Source organism: Cucurbita moschata, unplaced genomic scaffold, assembly GCF_002738365.1.
Source record: "Cucurbita moschata cultivar Rifu unplaced genomic scaffold, Cmos_1.0 Cmo_Scf00004, whole genome shotgun sequence".
Taxonomy (NCBI): domain Eukaryota; kingdom Viridiplantae; phylum Streptophyta; class Magnoliopsida; order Cucurbitales; family Cucurbitaceae; genus Cucurbita; species Cucurbita moschata.
In genome coordinates, this window is record NW_019268520.1 from 1588477 (window position 1) to 1616379 (window position 27903).

The 27903-nt window shown below is 35.9% G+C and overlaps 3 protein-coding genes and 1 non-coding gene across 12 annotated transcripts; 3 read left to right on the forward strand and 1 right to left on the reverse strand.

Moving 5' to 3' along the window:
- Nucleotides 1–1503: 1503 nt before the first annotated feature.
- LOC111442487 lies at nt 1504–1642 on the forward strand. Its single transcript, XR_002710310.1, has one exon. It is a non-coding gene; the product is annotated as a small nucleolar RNA Z247 (small nucleolar RNA).
- Nucleotides 1643–9178: 7536 nt separating this feature from the next.
- Nucleotides 9179–9781, reverse strand: LOC111441965. Its single transcript, XM_023079184.1, has one exon. The coding sequence runs from the start codon at nt 9605–9607 to the stop codon at nt 9407–9409; it is 201 nt and encodes a 66-aa protein (XP_022934952.1). The 5' UTR covers nt 9608–9781; the 3' UTR covers nt 9179–9406.
- Nucleotides 9782–12606: 2825 nt separating this feature from the next.
- Nucleotides 12607–22004, forward strand: LOC111442424 (telomerase reverse transcriptase). 6 transcript variants are annotated; one of them, XM_023079835.1, is made up of 13 exons: nt 12607–12973; nt 13357–13434; nt 14069–14134; nt 14230–14398; nt 14811–15232; nt 16063–16153; nt 16613–16757; nt 17224–17362; nt 17654–18871; nt 19742–20310; nt 20679–20951; nt 21069–21335; nt 21437–22004. In XM_023079835.1, the coding sequence occupies exons 1-13, from the start codon at nt 12692–12694 to the stop codon at nt 21465–21467; spliced, it is 3750 nt and encodes a 1249-aa protein (XP_022935603.1). In that variant the 5' UTR covers nt 12607–12691; the 3' UTR covers nt 21468–22004. The 6 variants fall into 6 exon arrangements, with proteins under 6 accessions (XP_022935603.1, XP_022935608.1, XP_022935604.1 ...); XM_023079836.1 differs by having other exon boundaries at nt 12815–12980; XM_023079837.1 differs by lacking the exon at nt 12607–12973 and having other exon boundaries at nt 13355–13434; nt 14047–14134.
- An 847-nt stretch (nt 22005–22851) lies between these two features.
- On the forward strand, nt 22852–25591 carry LOC111442426 (ATP synthase subunit O, mitochondrial-like). 4 transcript variants are annotated; one of them, XM_023079844.1, is made up of 6 exons: nt 22852–23044; nt 23572–23622; nt 23794–24037; nt 24459–24571; nt 25068–25154; nt 25237–25591. In XM_023079844.1, exons 1-6 carry the CDS (start codon nt 22961–22963, stop codon nt 25363–25365), a joined length of 708 nt encoding a protein of 235 aa, XP_022935612.1. In that variant the 5' UTR covers nt 22852–22960; the 3' UTR covers nt 25366–25591. The 4 variants fall into 4 exon arrangements, with proteins under 4 accessions (XP_022935612.1, XP_022935614.1, XP_022935613.1 ...); XM_023079846.1 differs by having other exon boundaries at nt 22867–23038; XM_023079845.1 differs by having other exon boundaries at nt 22868–23038; nt 23572–23625.
- Nucleotides 25592–27903: the final 2312 nt, after the last annotated feature.

Sequence of the window (27903 nt, forward strand, 5' to 3'; positions counted from 1 at the left end):
TTTTTTTTTTTTTTTTTTTTTTTTTTTTTTTTTTTTTTTTCGGTTTTGGATTTGGATTTGTGCGGCGTTATCCGGTGAAGAACTCGACGAGAAGGATCACCGAAAAACGCCTTCGCTTTGGAAATTGCTGCCTGAGGAAATGAGATGGAATCGATGCGATTTATAGGTGGAAACTGCAGCGATTTTCGGAGGCAGGTACGTTTCTATGGTGCTTTGATCTTGAATTTCAGAGCTATATTTAGAACAAACTTCCTGATTCGTGGTGCTCAAATTAGGTTTCAATTTGATCGGTTCTCTCTGTTACCATGATTCTGGGAAACCGTTTTTGTTTTATTTGCCTTTTCTTTTCTTTAATTATTCATAATAAAAAAGAAAATAAAAATAAATATATTTAAATAAAAGTTAAATATTTAGTCTAATTTTTAGGTTTATATCTATTTAGTCGTTTGTGTTTAATAGTCAATTGATCCATTCAAATTTCTTTACGGTTTATCTTATAATAATTTATTAGACATAAAATTCAATTTCATAATTGGATAAATCAATTAATCTTAAATTTTTTTTAAGAGTCTATTAGATTCATCTCAATTTTATTTTTTTAATAAAGAAAAAAAATTCAAAATGGGATATTTTTTTCAAAATTATAGATGCTATCAGATTTTTTTTAGTTATAATAAACCAATTTTATGGTTTATTAAAAATACTGCAACTAATTCTTTTATTTTATTTTCTTTTAACTATACCTTAAAGATATATATTTTAAGGTTAGAGATTTAAATGTAAGATAGATCCTACAAGATAATCTAGTGATTTACTGGTTTGTTACCAAATCTATGATTTCATAATCTAGTGATTTATCGGTTTGTTACTAAATCTATGATTTACAATGTAATCTTTATTATACACATCTATAAATACGTGAGATTGTGACCCAAGTGCCATTCAACTTAACATGCTATTAAAGTCAAGGTTTATTCTTTAACCTTGTCTACCATATCTTTTTCCTCCTCCCCATCCACCATCTCCAATACCTCCTCAACTACCATGGCGTCGACCTTTGGCCCAATCCCTCTTCACCATGCTGTCACAATCCGTCTTACAAAAAACAACTTCATCATATGGCGAGCCCAGCTCATCCCCTACCTACGGAGTACGAAGCTTATGGGCTACCTCGATGGCACCGTTGTCGCACCTGCCAAGATGGTCCCTTCCTCAACCGCTGCTGGTGCTGACTTGGTCTCTAATCCAGCCTATAAGCAGTGGTATGATCAGGATCAACAGGTCCTTAGTGGCCTTCTCTCCTCTATGTCTGAGGAGATTCTTCACGATGTGGTTGCCGCTACTACGTCCAAGGAGGTGTGGGATACCCTGCAGCGGATGTTTTCGTCGTCAACTCGTGCTCGCACTGTTCAGACCCGTGTTGAGCTCGCCACGTCCAAGAAACGCAATCAGTGTGCTGCAAATTATTTACACGAGATCAAAGAGTTGGCTGCCGCTGGCTGTGCCTTACCAGATGATGATGTGATCGCGTATCTTCTCGCTGTACTTGGCCCTAACTATGATCCCTTCGTCACCTCAATGACTACCAAGAGTGAAGCTCTCACGCTTGATGATGTGTTTGCACATCTAATGACATTTGAAGCTCGCCAACTACAACACCAGGCTGAACTTCAGTTAAATCCTGGGTCTTCTGCCAATTATGCTAGTCATGGTGGTCAACGGAAGAATCGTGGGCGTAGGGATCGTGGTCCTCGTCGTTCTCAAGGTTATGCGCCCTCTCATTCTGCTGGTGATCGTCATAGCCCTTATGCTCGTCCTTCCTGCCAGATCTGCGGCAAAGTAGGGCATACTGTTGTTCGCTGCTGGCATAGGATGGATGAGTTCTATCAAGATGAACCTCCTTCTGCTTCTTCTACGGTACTGGCAGCTACTTCCTCTTACAAGATTTATCCAAATTGGTACAGCGACACAGGCGCCATTGATCATATCACCAGTGACCTGGATCGTCTCGCTGTGCGTGAACGCGATCATGGAGGTGAACAAGTTCAAGTCGGCAATGGAGCAGGTTTGCGTATTTTGCATACTGGTCATTCTCTAATTAATACTGCTACTCGTCCTCTTGCATTGCGTAATATTTTGCATATGGCTGAAATTTCCAAACATCTTCTTTCCATTCATAAATTTTCTCGTGATAATGACTTTTTGAATTCTATCCTTGGCATTTTTCTATTAAGGATCGACGGTCGAGGAAAAGTCTTCTAGATGGGAGGTGTGAATCTGGTCTTTATCCTGTTAAGCCATCTGATGTCGATGATCTCAAGCACGCCTTGATGAACAGATCTACTATTCACGCCCAATGGCATGCACGTCTTGGACATCCTTCATCTGAAGTAGTAAAATCAATTTTGCGTCTCAATAATATTTCGTGTGCTAGTGAGTCAGTTTGTAATGCGTGTCAGTCAGCAAAAAGTCATCAATTACCATATACTAGTTCTTCTCATAGGTCTTCGTCACCTTTGGAACTGATTTTTTCGGATGTTTGGGGTCTTTTCGGATGTTTGGGGCCCTGCACCTCCATCTGTTGGGGGTTTTAAATATTATATTAGCTTCATTTATGATTTTTGTAAATTTTCGTGGAGCTATTTGATGCATTATCGTACAAAAGCTCCTCGTATATTTTTGCAATTTCAAGCTCATGTTGAGCGCCTCTTAGATACTAAAATTAAGTGTGTCCAATCTGATTGGGGTGGAGAATATTAGAAAATTTATAACACATTCTTTCGTTCCCTTGGAATTTCTCATCGTGTTTCATGTCCTCACACGCATCAACAAAATGGGTCTGCTGAATGCAAGCACCGTCATATTGTTGAAACTGGCCTAGCCCTTCTAGCTCATGCTGATGTACCTATTAAATTTTGGGACGATGCCGTTTCTTACAGCCACATATCTCATCAATCGTCTTCCTACTCATGTCATTGATAACAAAGGCTCCTTAGAGCGTCTTTTTCATACCCCACCAAATTACTCCTTATTAAAAGTTTTGGGGTGTGCTTGTTGGCCTCATCTTTGTCCTTATAACAAACAAAAGCTCTCTTTTCGATCAAAGGAATGTGTCTTTCTAGGCTACAGTTCTTTACATAAATGTATAAGTGTCTTGACACCGATTCTGGTCGTGTCAATATTTCTAGAGATGTCATATTTGATGAAAATGTTTTTCCGTTCAAGAGAGCCCCACCTAATTCTTCCCCAACCTTGCAGTCGACGCACAATGCCCCTGATTTGTGCACCTTGCATTTGGGTAATAATAGTACTAATTTGGAGAATGATCACACGCATATATCTGTCTGTGCCTACTAACTCTTTGGATGCTAGAAAATCTGGTGTCCACATCAGCTTCGGAATTGCAGCCGCAATCCTCTGCGTCACTGCCGAGCGAATCAACATTGGTTGTTCCGCCAATGTTGGGGCCTTGGATCCTCCGCCAGCAGATGATATTGCGCAATGCTCGGTCGAATCCTCGGTCGCTGGTCGACCGACTACTGTAGCATCGGTTTGATGGTGTTAATATAACACATGAAGAAACAATTTGGATCTTTGCGTGTTCATGCAAATTTGAGATTACCAAATTTTGACACTCAAAATTCTACTCAAATTTGTGGAATTACGGGCAAACATGCAAGTTTGTTTGTGTGTGTGTGTGTGTGTGTATTTAGCGCATATTCCCTAATTTGAGTTCGAACTCTTCAAATTCACTCGCCACACTGTTCTAAGGTTTAGTCTGATATGAGCTAGCAAGGGGACCTAATGGATCAACAGATCATGAGCTCCAACGATCCGAGATTAACTGGCTAAACCCATTCACCTTTTAACCGACATTCGTTAACTACTGGGACACTCCACTATAGACTAGTAGTTGCACTCCCCTCACTATAGATATATTTCTATCCATTTGATATAACCATGATTAGTAAGTCGATCCTTAACAGATTGTTCGTAACTAGAGCTGGGTCAATTTACCGTTTTTACCCCTAAAGTATCTTGTTTCTTAAGTTCCACTGATCCTCTGATGAACAATTGGTTTGTGGTCCAACCACCAAACCGAATCCCTCTTGGGCCAATGAGAGGGTGGGGCCCCTTGTTCAAGACCTGGAGTCAGTACTGAAGGGAACAACTTCTCTACTATCCCTAAAAGCGGGTAGGAGTGAATTCTATCTTGCACCCTATGTCCCCAGCTATTCACCCAGTCTTACCCTTGAAATGGGAGGCTTATTGAGTCGGTAAACTCGGGTCATTCTCACCCCATGCAAATCTAAGGATAATTTCGAATAAACAGAAGTTCATAGTTAGCTCAGGATTAAGATCGAGTTACCTAGGTCATCGAATGGAAAAATCAGTCTCAACAGTAAACGACATTATAAAGTGAGAGTGATTTTCTTCATGGTTCGATCTTATGCAATACTCGTTGCATAGGACGCCCCCACTCACATGTCTCGACATGTACAATTTAGTGATCACATTGTTTATATCATATATAAAAGTGGGCCGCATCTATAGTGTCCCCATGATAAGGTACTCAGCCTTATCCATGTACTATAGATCATTTTGACTATATACTTGAACTTGATCCACTCTTATGTCTCTACATATCGTTCAAGTAATCATACTATAATCAGAGTATTATTAGTTTATTTGATTTAGATTAATGATCGTAAAATTTACTTTATTCAATAACGATCTTTACTGAATAAACATCAATAATAACTTTATAGAATATGTTTTTGTTTACCAACTATGAGTTTTAGGACATAAAACCCAACACGGTTGCTCCCTTCGCAACGGCTGATATGACTGTCCCCTCAGATGTGGATCCTACACCTACTGCTCATCCGTATGGTACTCGATTGAAGCACAATATCAAGAAACCCAAGGTGTGTACAGGTGGAACAATAACATATTCTGTAGTTCGGTCTTCTACGTCTGAACCTACTTCACATATTACTGCTATGGAGCATCCGCTCTGGCGTCAGACAATGGATGATGAATTTCAGGCACTTCTAAAAAATAAGACATGACACTTAGTTCCACCTCGTGCTGGTCTTAACGTTATTGATTGCAAATGGGTTTTCAAACTCAAGCAAAAGCCAGATGGCTCTATTGATCGCTACAAAGCACGCCTGGTTGCTAAAGGGTTTAAACAGCAATATAGCGTTGATTATGATGATACTTTTAGTCCAGTTGTTAAGCCCGCTACCATTCGACTCTTATTATCTCTTGCTATTTCTCGTGGTTGGGCTATTCGATAGATTGATATTCAAAATGTTTCTCTTCATGGCTTTCTTAATGAAGATGTTTATATGAAGCAGCTCCCTAGATTTGTGGATTCTCAACATCCTGGTTATCTCTACAAGCTCGATAAGTCGCTTTAGGGCCTTAAACAAGCTCCGTGTGCCTGGTTTTCTCGTCTTAGCTCCAAATTATTACAGCTAGATTTTACACCTTCAAACGCTGATGTCTCTCTTTTCATTTTTAACAAGACGGGCATTCAGATGTATATCCTCATCTATGTTGATGACATTATTATCATCGGCTCATCTTCTACGGCTACTGAGAAACTTCTTACACAGGTTCAGGATGACTTTGTCGTCAAGGATCTTGACATTTTGAGTTATTTTCTTGGGATTGAGGTCCGCCATACTTCCGACTTATTCTGACACAACATAAATACATTAAAGATTTATTGTCCAGAACCAATATGCTCACTTTCAAAGGTGTTCCCACACCTATGCTTCCTAGTGAGAGGTTGTTATTGGATGGTGGTGAAAAGCTCTCGCCTGAGGATACTACTCGCTATCGAAGTGTCGTTGGTGCTTTCCAATATTTGTCTCTGACATGTCCTGATATATCCTTTTGTGTTAACAGAGTGTGTCAGTTCATGTCCTCCCCGACTTCTATACATTGGGCGGCAGTCAAACGAATTCTCCGTTATCTATATGACACTATTGATATGGGTTTATGTCTTACAAAGTCCAGCACTGATTTGCCGAGTGCCTTTTCGGATGCTGATTGGGCCGGGAATCCTGATGATCGTCGAAGCACTGGAGGCTACGCGATCTTCTTTGGTGGCAATCTTATCTCTTGGAGTTCAAGGAAACAATCGACAGTTTCTCATTCTAGTACGGAGGCCGAATATAAGGCGGTTGCTGATGCCACTACCGAATTAATCTGGATCCAAGTCCTCTTGCGTGAGCTCGGGATCTCGCAAGTGTGAGCGCCTAGCCTGTGGTGTGACAACATTGGTGCCACCTATCTATCCGCCAATTCAATCTTTCATCAATGGACGAAGCATGTTGAGGTTGATTATCACTTCGTTTGTGAACGAGTATCGACTTTTCGGCTTGATGTGCGACTCATATCTTCCAAGGATGAGCTCGCCGATATCATGACAAAGTCACTGCCAGCTCCTTCTTTTAGCAATTTTAGGCGCAATCTAAACTTAGTAATACATCGTCCAGATTGAGTGGGGTGTTAAACGTATGATAGATCATATCTGTATATAGTAAGATAATCTAGTGATTTACTGGTTTGTTACCAAATGTATGATTTACAATGTAATCTTCATTATACACATCTATATATACATGAGGTATATAGGTCACAGTCCATTTAACCTAACAATATCAATTACGCGTCCTAATTCACAATGGTATCATTTTAAACTATCAACTTTAATAAAATCAATTTAGAAATTTTGCTACTAACTTCTAACTATATTCCTTTAATTCCATTTAAAACCATATAAATAAACCAAAAATTTCATCAAATTACACATATATGTGCGTGTCATTTCATCAAAAATGCAAGAATTTAATTTAAAGAATTGCTATTTTCTATTAGATTATCTCAATTTTTTTTTCTTCTCTAATTTATATTAATATTTGTATTTAAAGAAGTTTTATACATATGTTATTCATCAACAGTTCCAAAATAAAAATCTAATAAAAGTCTAAATGAATTAATTCATATAATTATTAGAATTCGAGAGTTTAATTGATACAACTCCTAAACATAAATTATTAATATTATTGTTAAAAAAAAAAAGACAAATTTCTTTTTGTTTGATTTGATTGTAGAACCATTGTTTATTATTATTATTATGATTATAACAAAAAAAAACAGTTTTTTTTTTTTTTATAAAAAAATATTTTGTTTGACTTGATATAGAACCATTGCTTCGTCTGTCACTTTCTTTTTGGATTTTTATTTGCTTAAATTACGATTTGATATGTATGGTTCGGTATAATATCAATTTGGTCTCTATAATTATAAAAATTTCAATTGCCTCTCTATAATTTTTATGATTTAGTCTAAAACTTCAATGGATCCTCCAGTTTACAACTATATTAACAAATACATTTCACAATAAAGTTTAGTATTGGGACAATTTAGTGGGATTTAATGGAAAGTGAAGCCAAAATATAGGGACTAAGTTGAAAATCTTAGAATTATAGGGACCCACATGAAATCTAACCTTGGATGCATTCCTGCAAAACTCCAATCAGCTTAGTACACTGCAACTGGAATAAAGTACAAACAAAAAATGCACTGAATCCAAGTAAGTATGGCCATACCACCTAGTTTTTCAAGGTTATAAGATTATGGATAAACAAGCAAGCAGCCAATGTTTGGTAGCAAACAAGAAATCATCTCAACATTGAGCATATCCAGTTCTACTTCAAAAACTCTCTCTCTATGGTCATATAATATGCCATTTGTGAAACATGTCAGGGGCTGTTTCTTTTGATGCAGTAATGCATTGCTACTTCCTTTGCAGCAGCTAAAGATATTCACAAACACAACCATGCATCTAAAATTACTCAGATTCCCATTCCCATTTTCAGATGAAACATATTTGCACAGAGTTATTCTTCAGAGGGCTCCCACAACAGACAAAATCAAGCAATTCTATCTTACCTACATGAATTTATATGAAATAATTAGCCTGTAAGTCTATGTTGTAGAGGTCTATGCTCGGTGGATGAGTCACTAATTACCATGTCCGAACAAAATTGCTAGAACGGAAAAAAGGCAGCCTTTTTGTTGTAGAGACCTAATGTATAGAATCATTTGACAATAAACTAAGAAGGGCAGTGTTAGAACAGAGTGAAAGTTGTTAGTGAACAAAGATATCAATAATAAAGGCTTGGGTTGTTAGGAAGATACCCTCGAAAGTTGTAGTTCAAGCTGGAAACTCAATAATGTAAAAGAAACACAACAATCTTTGATGGTATTCCCAATCAACTTCATAGGAAGGAATCAATTTCGCTGTTGCTGTGAAATAGGCACCACAATCTTTGATTCCCAAAGCATCGAATAACCCTATAATCCAGATGCCTACAATCTTCAATGAAACGAAATCACACCCAATTGAAAAAGATGTTCCAAGCCAACCGCTAGCAAATATTGTCCTCTTTGAGCTTTTCGGGCTTCCCCTCAAAATTTAAAAACACGTCTGCTAGGGAGGGGTATCCATACCGTTATAAGGAATGCTTCGTTCCCCACTCCAACCGAAAGTTTCCACATCTTTATAAGAAATGTTTCGTTCCCTTCTCCAACCGACGTGAGATCTCACAATCTACTCCTTGGGGGCTCAACGTTCTCACAGGCACACCGCCCATTCTCCTCTCTAACCGACGTGGGATCTCACAATCCACCTTCCTTGAGGACTCAGCATCCTCAGTGGCACACCGCCTAGTGACTGACTGTGATACCATTTGTAACAGCTCAAATTCAACGCTAACAGATATTGTTCTCTTTGGACTTTCCCTTCTGGACTCCCCTCAAGGTTTTAAAATGCTTATGCTAAGGAGAGGTTTCCATAGGAATCGCTTCTTTTTCCTCTACAACCTATGTAAGATCTCAAAACAACCCTCAATGAATACGTTTATCTGAATCTAGGGCTTCCATTTTGGCCTTGCAATCAATTAAGTTGGCTTGAATTGGGGGGGAAGCAATAAACAAACATCAAATTACTAGCTAAAGCAGATATCAGAAGTCAAAAGGGAGAAGGTTGAAGCAATTCTGCCCCCAGATTCTGAATTATATATCCGTAAGCATAACTCAGAGCAAAACAAAAGAGAATCGAATGGAAGGAGAGAAACAGAACATCAGAGTACACATATTAGCGTGAACATCAGCTCTTTATTTTCCTGAAAATTAACTCGAAACATATCCTCCTCTTACATGTTACATTCAGCAATTAACAACAGAATCCCGCAAGAACAGTATCATCAGCACCACAACCACACTCATCCAAATCTTATCAAACAAAAGAGATAATCGAAGGAAGGGTATATACAGAGAGATCGGAGTCGTGAACTTTGAAACCTAGAAAAAGAAAAACAATCATCTACCTGGTGCTGCAAAGAACACAATCCAAAACCCTAAACCAAACATGCCGAGCCCGCGGATAGACCCGATTGGTATACGTTCTGGACTCGCGAAGTATCTCCTCCATGGTCTCGACGAAGAGATTGAAGCTCCGGAGAGGCGGAACATAGAGAGTCAAAGGTACTGCAGAGAAAGCCACCGTGAAGAAGAACTGCAACATCGTTCACAGAAACGAAGGATTTCCAGAGTCACCGGGAAAATTCGAGGAAATTGAGTAGTTCTAGGGTTGATGAGTGGGGAATTTGGGGCCTATCAAATAGAAATTGGAGGAGAGAGAAAGAGATGAGAGAGAAAAAGGTCTGTCTGGAAGTTTGCAGAATGGATTTGATGCAAATGGATGTGGAAGACGGGTAGTAAGCGGGTAGGCGGGGTCTACTGGCTTTTTTTTTCTTTCTTTTTTTTTCTTTTTTTTTTTTCTGTTTCTGGACGCTCATTTTTTATTTTTAGTAGTTTTTATTTTAACTAATTAATAAAAATATACTTTATCTCAAAAAAAAATACTTTTTAATTTTTAATTTTAACAATGTCTTAAAATTTTTTAAAATACCTTTATTTTTTGTTTAAAAAAAACTCTTAAAACTTTTGAAATGATTAAGAGATGACACCAAATTTAAAAATTTTTAATTAATATCTTTCATTTTTTTTATAATTAAAGTACCTTTAAACATTCATTTAAAAAAATTCAAAAATCCCTCTAAACTTTTTTAAAAATTTTAAAAATACATTTACAGTCCGTAATAATCAAATATCAGTTTTCGTCCCATATTTTAAAGATAAATGGTATTTATGCTACTTTTAAAATTTTAAAATTAAGGTACTCTTTAAATATAGTTATTTTTATTTTTTAATAAATAGTTGAAAGAATATTAATAAGACTTTTTAAAATTTAAGATATTTTTTAATTATTATTAAAAGTAAAAAAAATAAAATAAAAAAATAAAAAAGAGGTATTTTTGAATCCAAACGAGTAGGCGTTTGCCCCGGGTTTCAATCGAGGGATGGAATTGATTAAAATTACAAATTTAGAAATTTGAATTTTATTTGATTTTAAACTTTTAGGATAAAAGTGATTTTAAGTATTTTACTGTCCTGCTAATTACTATTAATTTATAAAATTAGATATATTTAAAATATTTTTGTAACACAAAATAAGCTTACACGTGACTTTAACAAGTAGATTTTCAATTAAATATGTGATTGCCAACGCACCTAAATTTTCAACTTTTATCATTTTTTTTTCATTTTTTTAATTAAAGTTGGTAGATCACCGGTTTATTTACATTATTGTCCATTCTTAAAATTAAAACATTGTTGATAGGAAAATATTTAGTATCTACACAAGCCCTAATTTAAACATTGTCAGGATATTTTAAGAATAAATATTTAGGTATTTTATAATTTTTTATATATATATTTTAGAAATAAAAATATCTCGGTCCAGTAGGAATAAATATTTAGATATTTTAGAAATAAATCGAGAAAATCAAATCTAGACGATCATAAAGGTGTGCTTTACACTATATCACCTATACCCACCAAAATTTTCGTCTCGCAACCTTTAAGCAAAGTAAAGTATAGTAGTTTCTATAGACGATTTTGTAATCTGTTATTGATTGGTTCTGATAAAAATGTGTGTTTTTGAGACGGTATTTTGTAAATACGTAATTATCTTGAATATGTTAACTATTTCTTTATTTTTCGATCGCCTGAAAGGGACAAAAGAAACATCTTGTGTCATTAAAGAGCTGTGTTCAAGAGTTTGGTATTAGAGCAGAGTTGATATAGGCTGGTTTGATCTATTGAGGTTATAGTGAGTTTTTTCGCGTTGTGAGTAGTCCATGACCCTGTGTTGAAAACTAGCTTGTTTGGCATTACTGAAGTACTCTCAACACGATGGGTGATCTCCATGTTGTCGAAATCAAGAAACTCAACATTAACAACTACAACACGTGTGCAACATGTATGATGTTCTATCTACAAGGACAAGACTTTTGGAAGTTTGTTGGTGGAAGTGAAATTATGGTTCTAGAGAAGGATGCTAATGACATTGTATGCGAATTGAGAATCAAAACAAGCAAAGTAATTAATGTTTGCCTTGAAAACTACTGTCGAGTATAAGATGTTGGAGCATATTTGGGATGACAAGACATCAAAATAAGCATGAGTGACGCTTTTCTAAAAAAATAACGATACGATGATACAAATCATGGAGAACGAGGTGATATCAATTTCACAACGCGACATGACGATTGCTTCGTACTTCTACTAGGTCAACTCAATTTAACGAGAGATTACTAAACTAGATTCGGAGTTCGTTATCGGAGAAAGTCGAATGAAGAGGATGATCATCTACATATTGGGACAAGAATATATAAGTTTTGTTATTGATGTACAGGGATGGTCTACTCAACCATCACTCTAGAGTTTGAAAATACGCTAGTTAGCCAAGAAGCAACTGCTAAACAAATAGAAGGCATCACACTGAAAGGTGAAAAAGAAGTTCTTTGTATAAGTGAAAGTCGAATCAACAATAAATCATCCACCAAAGGTAAATACAAAAATGCTGATAAAGGAAAAAGTCATAAAAAAAGCTGCACAGCCCTTGAGAGCTTAAAAACAATGAATGATGATGGGATGCACTCTGTGCCATAGAAGAAGACGAGCTAGCACACATGATAATGGTGGGATAACATATCGATTATAAGAATGACTTGATCATTGATCTAAGATGCTCAAACCATATGACTGGTGTTCACAGGAAACCGCAAGACAAGAAAGAGTCCACAACCAACGACACAAAGTTGTCGATCGCTTAGATTGACTCAAAAAGTCAAAAGTTTCCAAATATTTTTACAAATAATTTAAAATTGATATATTTAGATATAATTTAACTTAGAAAATAATACAAATAACTAAAAAAATATTTGACATTGAAGTCAGTCAAAACAGGGGCCGCGGCAAACTGATTGTTAGGAATCACGACTCTCCACAATGGTATGATATTGTCCACTTTGAGCATAAGCTCTCATGGCTTTGCTTTGGGCTTCCCCAAAAGGCCTCATACCAATGAAGATAGTATTCCTCACTTATAAACCCATGATCTTCCACTAAATTAACCAATGTGGGACACTCCCAATCCCAATAATCCTCAACACTGATGTGTCTGTTCTGCTGCTGATCCTCCATAGTTGCAAAATCTCTCTCTGTAACTCTTCATCTTCCCCGCCATTTTCTTAAGATCTCAATGCGGAAGAAGCGCCGAGTTCCAGAGGTTCTATGGCGGCTCTTCCGCCATCGCGCACGCACGCTTGCTGAAACCATCACGTCGTTACTTCCACCGGCCGATTGCCGCTGCGAGAGGCGGCGATGTCTGCACTGCAGCGGTGCTGCGCCGGAGGGTTTCCTCCTCAGACCAGGTGATCCTCGCGCTTATCGAGACCTTCTGACTCAGTGTTACGTTGTTGTCTCTGAGAAGGCGTCTCCGCGCTCTGATTTTTCAAATGAATCGCACTGGTCTCTGCATGAGGTTCGTGGTATTTTTCCATTTTCACTCTTGGTTTGAGAATTTTCATGTACGTTTTTTTAGGAAGAACTTATGCAAATGCTAATGGTGCAGACATTCTTCAATAGTAGCTACTGAAAATGGAAAGGAGAAGTGGTTATTATGCGATTTTCGCGATGCGATGTTTTTAAACTGGACTTTATTTTTGCGACGTGTTCTGTTCAAAATATAACTTCCTTTAATTACTATTGCAGCTTTGAAATATGGAACTGCTGCATATTTATGGATATGAGAGAGCCTCTGAGTCATTTCTCATTAGTTGGGATATAGAGTTATGTTATTCTATATGAATCCGTGGCCAATTTTTTTTCTGTTGTATGTGATTAAATTTTACTTATGTTCGGCAGATTGTGGTGAGGACTATAGAAATCATAATCAGTACACAACGGGTTGATAGCAATTTAATTTGCAGTGGTTTTGATAAGGTAAGAATTCATGATTCCTCTCTCTAAAAGGATCACAATTGCTGTGGTGATTAATCTTTCAGTGTCTTGTCCTCTCTCTCTCTAGATGTATATGTGTGTGTATATATATATTGTGTCGAGGTCTCGAGTAAAGATGATAAGGTTGAGAGTTATGGCATGTTAGTAGGAAATATCCTCTGTATTGTTCCCTCTCACTCGCAGTGGTACCTATCGTTCTCTTGGCTGAATGAAGTCTGGTGTCATTTGTGTCACATATATAGGTTTGACACGTTTAGTGTTTTTATCTTTTTATTGTGTTCTTTCAAAGTTTTAGTAGAACTCACTGAAAGGCGTTAATTGGAGGTGCTAATGACGAAAAAAAAAGTAAAGTGATTATGAGTAAGATGCGAAAAATTTTAAAGCCTTTTTTGCAGGGATACTTCAAGACTAAAATTATTATTCTATTTATAGATTAAGATTGGATTAAGGGTATCATTTATTTCTTAGGACTAAGAACTAAACATGTCTTCAGTTATACTAAAGGTTGGATAGATTTTTTATCTGGCAGAAGGTGAAGTGCACACTACATTTTTATTTGGTATTCACACTTTGTCCTTTTTTTTCTATTTCAAGATTAACCAATCATGTTTAACAGTTCACCCGGTCAAGTCCAGTTGTTGATCTTTTAACTTGTCCGGCCTGGGATCTTCTCTTAAGCCGGGTATGCTGTCGTTTTGACTTTTTCATCAACGTCTTAAACTTATAAAATTGTTCCTTGTTATTCACTAATGCTCGAGTGTCAATTTAAATTGGTAGGTTAGGGATGATATGATGGTCTATCTGCTAATGCATACTTCAATATTCTTGCCCCAACCAAAGAAGACGCATTATCAGGTGGCAGGTCTTCCCATCAATAATTTATGCATTAAGTTGTCAGAATATTCAGCTGTTTCCCCAAATCAAAGTAATTTATTTGGTAAACATGGTAAGTAGGACATGTAGTTATTCTATCTTTGAGTTCTTAAATGAATGTCATGTTCATTCACTTTCGTCCAGTTCTTCAAATGACATTTTACGTTGATATCCAATGTTACCTTACATTTATTTGTCTGCTCTGAAAATTTGGTTGTACAAACAAAAACAGATGCAAAAGAGGATCATCCAAATTATTCTCAATTTTAAGGATGACCAATTTAATTATAATAACTCTAAGATTGAACCACTGTCACACTGCTTTTGTCAATGAATTCACACCTTCAAGTGTGATTTTTTATCTTGTCCTTATTATTTTCCCATTCTGGAATGCCGAGTGGTTTGCTCCCTTTATAGGTAATTTTTAACCTATAACTTAGAAGATTACGAGAATGTTGTGATAGTGGTGTTCAAATTTATTTCAGGACTGCAGAAGAGGAAAAGAGATGGCGATCAACCTTGTGGTTCCTTCATTGATACTTGTCCTCCCTCTCACACCGAATATTTTTCTGGGTGCAAAAGTAGTTATTGCCAATCATCATGCTGGGATCAAGAGGAAAAACAGTTGCAATTGGGTTCATTGAACATAATTAGTCAATCGATCAGTATTCCTACTCCTACTCTTGAAAATAATTCAGATAGGAAATCAGAAAAGTCGAGCACGTCTGTTACAGAACTTGGAAAGCGTTCAAGGCCATTTAAATGGCAACGGGAAAGAAAGCGTAGGCTATTAGATCCTGGCATTAGTTGGGGGTTGACCCCTTGCACGTCAACGTATTCTGATAAGAATACTTTACATGAGAAGCCTCCAAATCAGTTTAGTGCACAGTCATGCCATTCCCACAAGGTAAATTCAATTTTATGAGATTACATTAAACTGACCAAAATGTTTTTTGATTTGAGGGTTGTGGATGTTATATTGAAAAGGCATTAGCTTTTTGATTTTTCATGTGATGTATGACCTCTCCTTTAATAATGCATTATTTTTACCATGCTGTGTTTTTACTGTTGTGTTGTAATTGCCTCTGCCTTTTACCTCTTCACGTGTTAATATGTTGGTTATGGCATGTCCCTGTCTTTCTGCCACGTGTAGGGTCTGTATTTTCTGCTCATATAATACAAACTTTATTCCTTTTTGAGATCATCAATAGAGAAATTCTTCAGGGCTCTTTTCTCTCTCATTTTCTCAACTTAGGGTTGATACCCTTTTAAAGTTAACCGGTCAATATTCCCTTTTTAACTATTTTGACAACAGAACGATGCAACACATGCAAAGGAATGTAGTGTTTCTTTGGCAAATATATGATGCATAACTTGCTTATCTTTCTAAATGATAATGGTGAAGTTTATTTGGCTAAATGACAATGAAAATGTGGTCTGTTTTAACAAAAAAAATTTAAACTAGTGCTCTGGAGTTTGTCCGTTCTCATTTAAAACAGCAACCAGAATTAGCACTGAGTACGAAATAATTTGCATCCAGCTAAAAAAATTGGTAATATGGAACCAATTGTTAATTAGAATTAGCAAATACAGTGCATGCTCATAGCAAATTGAAGGATATAGCTCTGTAAACTCATGCAATTCCTCTTTGTAGTTCACATTTTCTCACTTAATTTTTCACTGTTATATTTATCCATTAATTTATTCATTATACAGTTCCTTGGTTCTTTATTGTAGCAAGCTCGAAAGAACATCGAAGAGGTTTACATCAACAGGAAATCCATGTTTTACAACCTGGATTGTTCTTCAGCAATTCCTCTGAAAGGAAGTATCCTATTTTTAGGTTCTTTTATCCTATATATATTTACTACCTGGTTCATTATTTTTAACAATTTTTTCATTTGGTGGTTCTTATATATCTACTTTATACATATTAGCTTATGAGCTTTTTGAAATCTACAACGGAGTTTTGTCTCCACAACCTAAAATTTACTCGCATGTAATTGCAGAAATTTTCATGATACAAACCATTTTACAATTGAGATGACCGACCCCCATTGAAATGATTGTTTGTTTTTTAAATACTAGCCAGTTTAATCTTTATTTGGTTTATGATTCATTGGTGGCCAATCAAACTATCAAGTTCTTGTCTCGTGCTTTTATTTTGTTCTATAAAGGTCCTGTTCCTCGTGTATTATTACTGGAAAACATTAACGATATTCCTTGTTAACATTTAACAGCTACTGTCTAGGCCTTGAAATTATATGTTCTTCTTTTATAACATCAGATATACTTCGTTCCTTGAAGCCAAACTTTGCTGGTTCAGATAGTCTTGCTAGACATATCTTTGGTTCATATGATGCAAATGGAAATGCGCCTTCCTCATTACTCATCTGCAACGACGGTACCTGTCCATTTGGATCAAAATGCCTGTAAGTGGAGTTGTTGGTCCTTCTTTGATATTATTAGAGCTAATTGAACTATCAATTTATTCCGAGTCTAGCAAGACTTAATCAGCCAGATATCTTATCTGGGATCAAAGGTTATTTGAATGCAAGAGGTTGGAGAACTCATATTTTCCAGGATATTGACATGTGCTTGGTAAGGATTCTGAAGTGGAGATGAATGTGAAAAAAACTAATGATAGTTGCACAATTATCAGGGCTTTATTATTATTATTATTATTTTATACTTTTAATGAAATTTCCCTATAATGAGTTTGACATTTGAGGATGGATGTGCAAAAACAGACTCAACCTGTGGCTTGACTATCACTATCAGGGTTTAGGGTTTTTCAATGGAACTCCCCCATATAATCCCAGTTTCACTTTTGTTTATTTTCTGATTTCATGCTTTTGATTCAAGATGTGCTTTTCTGAAAGAAGATTTTGGTTCCAGATATCATTCACTTACCAAATTGCTCAAAGTTCTGATTCGTAGAAGCCGTAATTGTCAGTATGTTAGATTATTGGATAAGCACTGTGGTGCCCCATCGGTAGACCAAATATCCATTGGAAATTCAGGCTCCATCTTTGAGGTTAGTACTATTTGAGGGAAGCATTATAAGGTACATTGATGTTGATGTATCTATAGATTTGATGAGAAACATCATCATTTGTCATTTACAGTTTGTTAACATTGCAACTGCAACTATGAAAGTACCGAATGTGGCTTGTGTTTGATTATAATCAATGCTACCTTTTCCTACTTTAAAGTTTGTCAAGCCTAAGTGTAAAGTTTCAATAGTTTTACATTGTGTTACTGTATCATCTGAAGCTTTTCAGTGAGTTAAATTCTTTTTGCTTTTAAGGATATCTAAATCTTTCAGTGTCATGGAAGTGAGTTGAATAGAGAAATTGGTGAAGGCACCCGTGGTTCTGATGTCAAACATAGCAAGAATTATCTTGAAGCAATCGATCCTCAATTTGCGGCAAAGTTCTATTGCCCTAAAAATCAGGTGGTCTCATTCATATGGGCGGTTTGTCGGAGTATAGTTCCTGCAGATATGCTGGGAACCTGTTCTAATTGGAGAATGTTGAGGAGAAATATTTCCAAGTTTATAAAATTACGAAGATTTGAGAACTTTTCCCTGAAGCAAGCTATGCATAAATTGAAAACCTCATGGTTTCCATTTTTATCAGATAAACATTCTTTATGTTGCCAGAATGGTAAGGTGTCAAACTCTGTGGAGCAGAGGAGGGTTATGCACGAAGGATTCAGCATGTCAAAGGAAGCAGCATACATGATGAAACGCAATCTTACGGAAAGTTGGATTTATTGGTTATTTTCACACTTAATTATACCATTGATCCAAGCACACTTCTACGTTACTGAAACTGAATTTGGGAAACAAGATGTTTATTTTTTCCGGAAGTCAATATGGGAGAAGTTAACAAAGGGCGCTACCACTAGCTTTAAGGATAAAGGTTATTGTAACTTGAATGACTCAGCTGTCAGAAATATTCTTGCAAATAGATCATTTGGTTTCTCAAAACTTAGGCTTTGCCCAAAAGAAAATGGAGTAAGGATTCTGGCAAATCTCAAGGCATATTCAAGAATGCCAACAGAAGAGTTCTATTTCAAAGATGGCCAATCTTGTGTAGTGCATGGAAAGAAAAAGCCAATCAAGTTTGATTACTACAAGTCTGTGAACAATGTTCTTAGAGATACCCACGCAGTTCTGAAAGGTATTAAGTTGAAAGAACCAGAGCTTTTGGGATCGTCGGTATTTGATTACAATGATGTCTATAAAAAGTTACGCATACTTTTACTTGGACTGGAGAAGGCTAAGGCTTCCATGCCTGAATTATTCCTTGTTGTTTCTGATGTATCAAATGCATTTGATTCTATTGATCAAGATAAGCTGCTTGATGTGATGAAAAACATTATTGTGAAAGATGAGTATCATCTTAAACAATACCATCACGTTTTATGCACAAAGAAGACTTTGTGGGTTCATGAGAATGTAATGTTGGTTGATCCAAATATGAGCCCAAGATTTTCTCCTCCACAGTTTCATTCCTTGCATAGCGTCCTTGTTAATCAGGTGCTTTCTACACTCTCTGGTCTCAATGCAAACTTTATAGTTTTATTTTATTTATAGTTTATAGCTAATGTATTGAAATTGCATTGCTACTTGTCCTTCATGAACATTTTAAATGGCAAAGATTAGCTGGGGTTAAGAGCCAGTCAATCCCTTTGTCTTAAAATACAGATTGTTATGATCTGACTTTCTTCTTTCCATCAAATTTTTAAATCATTTTATTCACAGTATTCTTGCCAAGGGTGACTTTTGTGGGTTCTTACCATTATAACCACAAAAAACATTATAATAGCTTTGATGTGATTTCTGTTGCAAATTTTTATTGTTACTGTTATAATCTTTTTAAAATCCTAAATCCAACTGCATTAGGCCATCCATGCACATAATAATGAGTGGTAATCCAACTGCATTAGGCCATCCATGCACATAATAATAAGTGGTTCCTGTTTACACTCAGGATAAAAATTAAAAAGTTATGGCTGTTTAAGCTTCTAAGGGTGGTGAAGTCAATTCTAGCAATGCATCAAATGTGTATGCAATAACATCAACGTATTGACTTATTTTTAAAATTTGAGACTCAATATAGCACACTGGTTGAAATGTTAATTTGTTGCATCAGCATTCTTAAGCAAGAGACTGAACCTTTGATGATATGTGCATTGATATGTTTTGCACTTAAGTTGGCACATTTTCCCATCCATGGGAATGTAAAAACATTACTTGGTAAAATAAGAGAATTATGCATCAAATATGATTATGGAATAATAGGACATTGGAACTTCCTGTTCTCAATAAATTTATATATATTTCTTTATCAAGATTCTTCTCTTCTTATGATGTGTACCTTTTTTAATTGTTAGCTAAATCTTGTAGGATCTGAGAAGCTTTTTAAACAAGGAAAAGCTCTTTTATACCCTACGTGAGCACGTGAAGCGAAATGTTATGCAATTTGATAAAAAGTTTTACTTACAAAGAACAGGTATTCCTCAAGGAAGTGTTTTATCATCTTTGCTCTGCTCGTTATACTTCGGAGATCTCGAGAGGAAGGTGATTTTTCCATTTCTTGGGAGAGTTATTGAATCTAAGGCTGACAATCCATCTGTGAGACAAAATTGTCTTGACCCTTCTATTTCCCTGAGTAGCAAGGAGGATGAAATGATAACAAATCCTAGTTATTTGCTGCTTAGATTTATTGATGATTTCCTTTTCATATCGACCTCGAAGCATCTGGCAGCAAATTTCTTATTCAGACTTCAGAGAGGATTCCGGGAATATAATTGCTACATGAATGAAAGAAAGTTTGGTCTGAACTTTGATGTAGGAAATACATCAGGATTCGTCTCCAATAGAGTCTATGTTGGTAAGGATGGTGTTTCATTTCTTCGATGGAGTGGTTTGCTCATCAACTGTCAGTCTCTCGAAATTCAGGCAGACTACACAAAGTTAAGTGTAAATGGTGCTATCTACTATCGTTTTCATTTGCATCGATGTTATAAATGATCCACAAAAGGCTGGCCCCGTTTGATAAGGATTTCGTTCTTAGTTTTCTGTTTTGTAAATTATGCTGGGTTCCCACCATTTCTTACTATGGTTTTCACCTCCTTTGAATAAACATTTGAACTCTTAGCTGAATTCCAAAAAACAAAAATGAACTTTTGAAAATTACTTGGGGCTTTAGTTATGAGATCATAAATTCATAATCATGCAACACTTTTCTTTTCCCTTTCCTGGAGCCAATAAATTGTCCAGTCATTTTCACTTGATTAAAATGCTTTTGCTTCCCATGTATAACTTGTTTTGTTTATGGCAGGTATTTGAATAACCACTTAAATTCAACCCTAACTGTTTGCTGGAAAGGCAAACCTGGACATCATCTGAAGGCAAAGCTGTGTGACTATTTAAGGCCCAAATGCCATCCGATCTTCTTTGATTTGAATATCAATACTGCTGCAGTGGTCAGATTAAACATTTTTCAAGCATTTCTTTTATGTGCCATGAAGTTCCATTGCTACATATGCCATTTGTCATATATGTGCAAATTCAGCAGAAAATTTCTTTTGAACATCATTCTAAGATCTCTAAGGTCAGTCTCATACCTGGTTAACGTGTCTGCGCTTCGTTCTGAAAACCTATGTAGTTTAATTTTTAGATGTTTGCGAAACATATTTCTGTTGGAATCATTCATTCTTTCGCATGGTAGGTACATGGATGTGCTCGTAAAGAACAGGATGTCTTCTATTCAGCTCGATTCGCTTCCACGTCCAAGATTGGAGTTAGAAGATGGAGAAGTTGAATGGCTAGGACTAAATGCTTATGTTCAAGCATTGACAAGGAAACAGGCACGACATGCTCGGTTACTGTCATTGTTGAAGTCGAGGTTAATTGCTCATCAGTTGTCGGGGTGCATCTCTTCGGATCTGATCTATGCAGTTGATCGCTCACATTCCTCCTTACTCTGGAAAATCAAGTACTAGTCTCTAAATGGCAAGTATTTTGTTGTTTTGAAGCTTTGCAATTGACATTAAGAGCAGTCATTTCTGGTTGATTTTTGTGTATCTGTTGATACAGATGCAGTGGAAAAGGTGTCACAAAGGCTTGAAAGCAAAGCACTCATCAAAATTTTGATAGCAACGTTGTTATCTTACTAGGAAACAATGAACATCCGCTCTACCTTTTGCTCGTTGTGAATGGAATGAATTCTTGGATTCCACCTTAAAGATGGTAGTCTTTTGTGTCTAGAACAAGATTAGTTCAATTCTTGGAAGCTACCTTAAAGATGGTATTATTTCACAAGGACGAAGAATCAAAGAACTACGTGGGGTGGGAATGGTGTTAGGAGTCATCCTATCTGGCTATCTCTACCTTGTCTAGCTTGTCAGATCTCTAATTTCTGGACTTCCACTGATGAGTTGTTATTTAGAAAGTTCTTTATTTTGGGAGGACGTTGAAATGTGTGGTTCAGAAGATATTGTTGACCTCGGAGGCTGAGAAACGTCACTCTATGAAATTGTTGTATATGGCTGCCTCTAATGGCTGCTATAATTTGCTTCCTATTAGTCTTTGTATTGAAGGGAATGTTGGTGCCATTACTGTCGATGAAGCTGGAGGAATTCGTTTATTGTGTTCTTATTGCTTGGCAATGCTACGATGGCTTATTTAGTGAATTTGACCATTTTCTTGTTGATCAAGCACACCAGTACCCTCACATTGCTGGTGGTTGGGAATGCAAAGGCTGCCGTGGCGGCTGTTGTTTCTGTCATGATATTCAGGAGCCTAGGAATTTCAAACATTTTTTAATCATAGATAACCTTCACAAATTGACTAACTTGAATACCCAAATGATCAATTAAGTCTTCCTGGTTGCTCGTATTCTATTTCTTTATCTGATATTGTCCTCAAAATTATCGCTCAAATTTTTAATGTGTCTTGTTTTTGTGTATTAAACTCAAACGACGTATTAACTCACAGTGAACTATTATTATATAACTTTATTTAATATCTAAGTCTTAAGGTCTTTGGATGATCCGGAGAAAGTTTTAAAGACTCAGAAATAGAAAAAATGAGAGTAAGAGTGTATTGAAGCGAAGGAAAAAAAAAAAAGATAAAATTTAAGGAGGTGACGATGTGCATATAAACGGTTATCATTTTTTTTAATTTAAGTATTAGACAATTTGAAAATCTATACTATTAGAGTATTAGACAATTTGAAAATTCTTTAATATTCTTAAAATGATATATTAATAGTTTTTTTTATCATTTTTTTTTTAATTTAAGAGTATTATGCTTTTAAAAGTTGAGAAATATATTTATTACAAAGTACAAAATTTATAGGAATTTTCTATAAAGAAATTGATTTTATTTTGATTATGCTATTTTTGAAAATTGAAAATTGGTAAAAGGAAAAATTAGGTTATACGTGTCAGAATCTAGCGGGGTTTCATGAAAAATCCCACATTATCGCAGGTGGTTTTAGCGGTAAGAACACTCACTTTCTTCTTTGCAGCTCGAAACTCGAATCTGAAACTTCTGTTCTCCTCATAACCTGCAAGGCCGAACCCTGTGTTTGAGAAGTTAGCGTTTCTTTGTAGAGAAATGGCGTTGGCTAGTCGCATGAGATCCACCATCCCTGTCCTCAGCAAGTTTTTGAGGTCCGAATCGTCCTGCACTCCGGTACTGGTACTCCTACGACACCTCATTTGTTTATCTTCTTTGGCGCTCATTGTTATTTTCGGTTTTGGATTGTTAATATGGTTGTCTTGTTCGTTGTCTCATCTATGTCGAGTTTAAGGCAAAATGTGGCGGTCTTGTATTCTGTAATCGTTGATTTAGGATTCGTAATCTGTTTGTTTGCTCGGGTAAAGGGAACCGTGATCCGGAGAATATAATTTTGATTATCTGAACTTGTGTACTGTATGTGGTGAATGTTTGATTCCAAGCGAATTCACAAGCTATCTGAATAATTAGGGGTTAACGTTTTGAGTCCTTGTGCATTCTTAGCAAATTGAATATGACAGTTTCTTTGCTAAACAAGTTTCACAAGGTATCGGGAGCTTATGTTTTCAATTTCCCCTGAAAATTGGTCGATGTTGTCATGAATAGAGCCAGTTTCTTTCTTTTTTTATTTTTATTTTTTTTGCTTTTTCACTGGTTTTGTCTGAGTATGGTTGTATCACTTCAATAATGTGCTCACTAATTTGCTGCAGCTCTCAAGGACCTATGCCGCTGCATCAGGGAAAAGTGAAGCAAAAGTGAAGGAGGTGAATCATCGCCTTAGATGCCTCATCATATATCATTTTCCCTTATAGATTTTTAGAATTACTCTTAAATATTCTCTCTGGAGCTCAAAGTATATACGTGATTTATGTTTCTTGTTTGATTGGTTGAAGTTAATTTTACAAGCGCGTTTTCCTGTTTTCTATATTCAGCTTCCTATTGCATTGTTTGGAGGGTCTGGAAACTATGCCTCTGCTCTGTATATAGCTGCAGTAAAAGCTAATTCTTTAGACAACGTGGAGTCTGAGCTTGTTAACTTTGTCGAGGCTATTAAGAAAAGCCCAACATTTTCTCAGTTCACAATGGACCTGTCAGTTCCAGCTGAAACTAGAGTTAAGGCTATCACTGAAATTTCTGCGGAAGCTAAATTTTCGGATGTCGTAAAGAACTTTTTAGGTAGGATTCATTACTCTTCTTTAGTTGTGTGGATGAAAAGTGAATTTAGCTTTGGCCTATTATGCAACACAATCTGTCTGTTAAAGTGTAATTCTTTTTCTATGCTAATGTTCTAATCTTAAATTATATCATTTCATATCCTATATAAGATTTTGCTTGAGAGGGATGGGTATTTTTCCCTTCATGATTGAAGAAGTGAGTTTTATACTATATGATTTTTTTAGATATTTTTTATGGTTAATGGGTTCTTGTTACTCTTTTATTTTTTTATTTTTGTTCCCTTGACTCATGCATCTTTCATTTTGTTCTAATTGCCGAAGTACTCATGCTGGGAAATTATTGTTACAGGCAATTAAAATGCATTAATTCAAGGAGTATTACCTGCATTCTTTCCTCAAATTATTTTGATTATTTATTGTAGTTGTGCTGGCTGAGAATGGGAGGCTGAGATATGTAGATAGCATAGCAAAGAGATTTTTGGAGTTGACTATGGCTCATAGGGGAGAAGTTGAAGCAGTTGTTACTACTGTTATTGTAAGTTTCTCTGCCCTTTTTATTTTATTTTATTTTCTTTTCTTTTCTTTTAATTCAGGCAACAACCAGATTCTCGGCTACAAAGTTCAAAGTGGAATATATTTAGCATTAACTTGTGCAAAGTGATATTTGTGTCTATGGGATGATGACTCATTGAAATTTGGCAACTGATTTGTGGATGTCGTGGGATGCCTTTTATATATTTGTGTTAGGAGCCTTATCAAATTATTTACGTTTATTTTACTTTTAGCGTATTGATTCTATCCATTCGTTGTTCTCGGATGAAAATGTCAGTCACAGAGATACCTGAAGTAAATTTATTGTCATCTAAAATATTGAACCACAACTTATCTTTCGGCTCTGTGTAATTTTACCTCTTATTTGACATATTATATTTCAAATTAGTATTTCAAAGTTCTTACCAAAAAAGAAAAAAAATTTGATATTAAATTGTATAAACCTCAATGCACCTTACAACTGATTGGTTTTTTCCCAGCCCATTCCACCACAAGAAGAGAAAGAATTGACGGAGACGTTGCAAGATATAATTGGACAGGGCAAGAAGGTTAAGCTCGAGCAGAAGGTACTTCGGTTGGAAATTTTTTAGGCTTCAAATTGCATGCATGCCTTCTGAGAAAATATAACAGTACTCTTGTATTTGCCAGATTGATCCCAGCATACTTGGTGGTCTAGTTGTAGAATTTGGCGAGAAGGTATTGGACATGTCCATTAAAACCCGGGCACGTCAAATGGAGAGGTTCTTGCGTCAACCTGTAACTTTTGATGGACTCTGAAAAGATGTTCAACTTCTGTGGCACAATGTCCATCGTCGTCATTCTGTCATCCATGTTAATGGAAAAAGATATTTTCTTTTTTTTCCCCGTTATTTTTGTTGCCCTTTTACCTTAACTTGATATGATGTTATACAACCATCTAAGTGGAAATAAGAGTTTCGGTGGATTATAATCTAGTAAAAGCTACTTGGTTTAAGAGTATCTTATTCCCAGGTACTTCAGAATCGATGCTAAGTTTTCTTCCAAATGACGACAGGTCTATCATTATCAATGGTAATACAAACTAATGGCTTCATATCTCACTACCCAATTGTTACTATGAGGCTGAAATAAAAAATTTCGAGGTTCTAGTTTACAAGATCTCTCCTTGCAGATTTTGTTGCTTCCATTCCTTCTGGAACCACCAATATAATCAACAAATTCAACAGATCGTGCAATGAGAAATTGCATCCGGACTCTTCATTATATTGGAGAAACAATTGATTGTACAACACAATCTCAACGAGAAATGTTAAAATTTCAAATATCTCAAGTTTTTTGCAGTGGGAATTATTTTCATTTTCTTTTAGGTTGTCTCAACTTGTGATACACAATATTTCATAAGATGTCCACTCGACCATGTGAGTGTTTACATGTGGCGTTATGACATATTAATGCCACAATTTTTGACTGACTTGGATCCTTCCCTAATACAAAGTTTTTTGGTAGCACTTCCTGGCTACAATAAACTTGAGTTGTTCTGATTACAACCTTTGGATTGGTAATACGTGATATCAAGTAAAATGCAAATGTATTCTTCAAAGAATACAAGCTTCTCATCTTAGTTTTCCTGCACTTTGAAAATCATGATGCTTTACATTTGGAATGGAGTCCAATGATTTCAGTGTTTTAATTTTGCCATTTATTTTCCCTTGTCCTTTTCTGGATTTATATGAAGTTCAATGATTTTTTTACTATGTTAATTTTTGTATATATCTTTCATTTGCCTTTTCTGTATTCACCAAATGCCATCTGCTATTCCTGGGATATAAAAAGCTGGACTTCTTTTGTAGCTCTGATCTGCTTTTCCTTATGATGACAGCATCTCTTGGGGTCTCAGATGCAGAAGAGGCACTTTCAATAGAAGCACTAACATGAAAGACATTCACCTTTTATCTGAGGTTTCTTTGAGTTCTTCCACTTTATGTATCATGATTTTGGGTCGAAAAGCTTTTGTTTTGATATGAATACAAGTTCTTAAAAAAGAAAAAAGAAATCTGCAATTAAATTCTCCTTGTGTCACTGATGATTGCCAGTTGTATTGAGGAACAGGTTGGTTTTCTTATCTTTGTATCCAAGTAGGATGTTGCTTTGTGTTGGATCATAATCATGACTTGGATTTTTGGTACAGCTGTATATAGATAGAATAGAGCGCTTTATTGAACATTTGAGTAACTTTGGAGTCTCCCATTTTCTTTTTTGCTCAGGAAAATTACTTACTCTTTCAGTGGGGAAAACATAGGGATGCTCAGACTAAAAAACAATATATTTTCCCTTGCAATCTCATGAATTGACAAGGACCTGTAGAACTGTTTTCTTTGTGACAATGACTGGAAATAGTGATGTATTTTCCCCGATAATATGGTGCATAGAGGGATTTTCTTTCTCTCAAACTTAGCATGCAGGGAGAGGGATTAGGTAGAGGAACGAATTGCTTAAAAAAGACTTTCTTGAAAGAAGGTAGGTTAGTTCTTTCTTTCTTTTTCATTTTTTAAAATTTTTCTGTCTGTGTTTCGCTCTTTTGCAGTGTATCTGTGATTTAGTGATATCAATTTTTGTAGCATGACCTGCACAAAATCTATGTTATCAGAAAGGATCTAAACTTGCAAACTCTGTTCTTGATCAGGTAAGAATGAATAGGGAAGGGTGATGAATACGTATGGAATACTTGTATAATTTTTATGCGCATTCCAAGCAATTGACAGCAATGATGGGTATGTTTTTGGATAAGAATACACAAATACCACGTAGACAATCAATTAGGCTAGCTAGATTGCTTGAAATTGTTGTTGGTAATGAAGGAATTTGAGTTACTGTTGCAATTAATGGAGCTAACTATTAGATGGGTCATGTTATCTCTTAATTGATGTAGCAAGCAATATCTGTTCATGTGACTTTATTATCAAGAATGCTCACAAGCTGATTTACCATATTTATTAGATTAAGTTTTTGATTATTGCATTGCACTGTGTACCCACTACAATTATTTTAGATCTGTTTGATTACAATTTTGGCTCTTCTTTTTCATTCTCTTCTCTTGAAAACAGGAAAAAGAAAAGGTACCAAATGTTGGAAGGGCACACCAATACCATGAGATTTTTTTGAGGATCAAATCGGGGTGTTGAAGGCCCCACTTCTTGCTGTATGCTTTTATGATCCATCTTCTTGAGGAAGTTTGGCCCGCATCAAGTTATAGAAAACAACCAGGTTTTCAACTTATTATATTCATTGGAAATATTCCAATGGCTAGGGAGAGATTTCTACACTCTTATAAGGAAT

Excerpts from the sequence above, each read along its gene's own strand:
- LOC111441965 (XM_023079184.1), bottom strand. The coding sequence starts at position 9,607 with ATGTTGCAGTTCTTCTTCACGGTGGCTTTCTCTGCAGTACCTTTGACT.
- LOC111442424 (XM_023079835.1), top strand. The coding sequence starts at position 12,692 with ATGCGGAAGAAGCGCCGAGTTCCAGAGGTTCTATGGCGGCTCTTCCGC. Across the intron at positions 14,135-14,229 it reads GGGATCTTCTCTTAAGCCGG|GTTAGGGATGATATGATGGT; the intron begins GTATGCTGTCGT and ends TTAAATTGGTAG. Across the intron at positions 20,952-21,068 it reads ATCATTCTAAGATCTCTAAG|GTACATGGATGTGCTCGTAA; the intron begins GTCAGTCTCATA and ends TTCGCATGGTAG.
- LOC111442426 (XM_023079842.1), top strand. The coding sequence starts at position 22,961 with ATGGCGTTGGCTAGTCGCATGAGATCCACCATCCCTGTCCTCAGCAAG. Across the intron at positions 24,038-24,458 it reads TGTCGTAAAGAACTTTTTAG|TTGTGCTGGCTGAGAATGGG; the intron begins GTAGGATTCATT and ends TATTTATTGTAG. Across the intron at positions 24,572-25,067 it reads CAGTTGTTACTACTGTTATT|CCCATTCCACCACAAGAAGA; the intron begins GTAAGTTTCTCT and ends GTTTTTTCCCAG.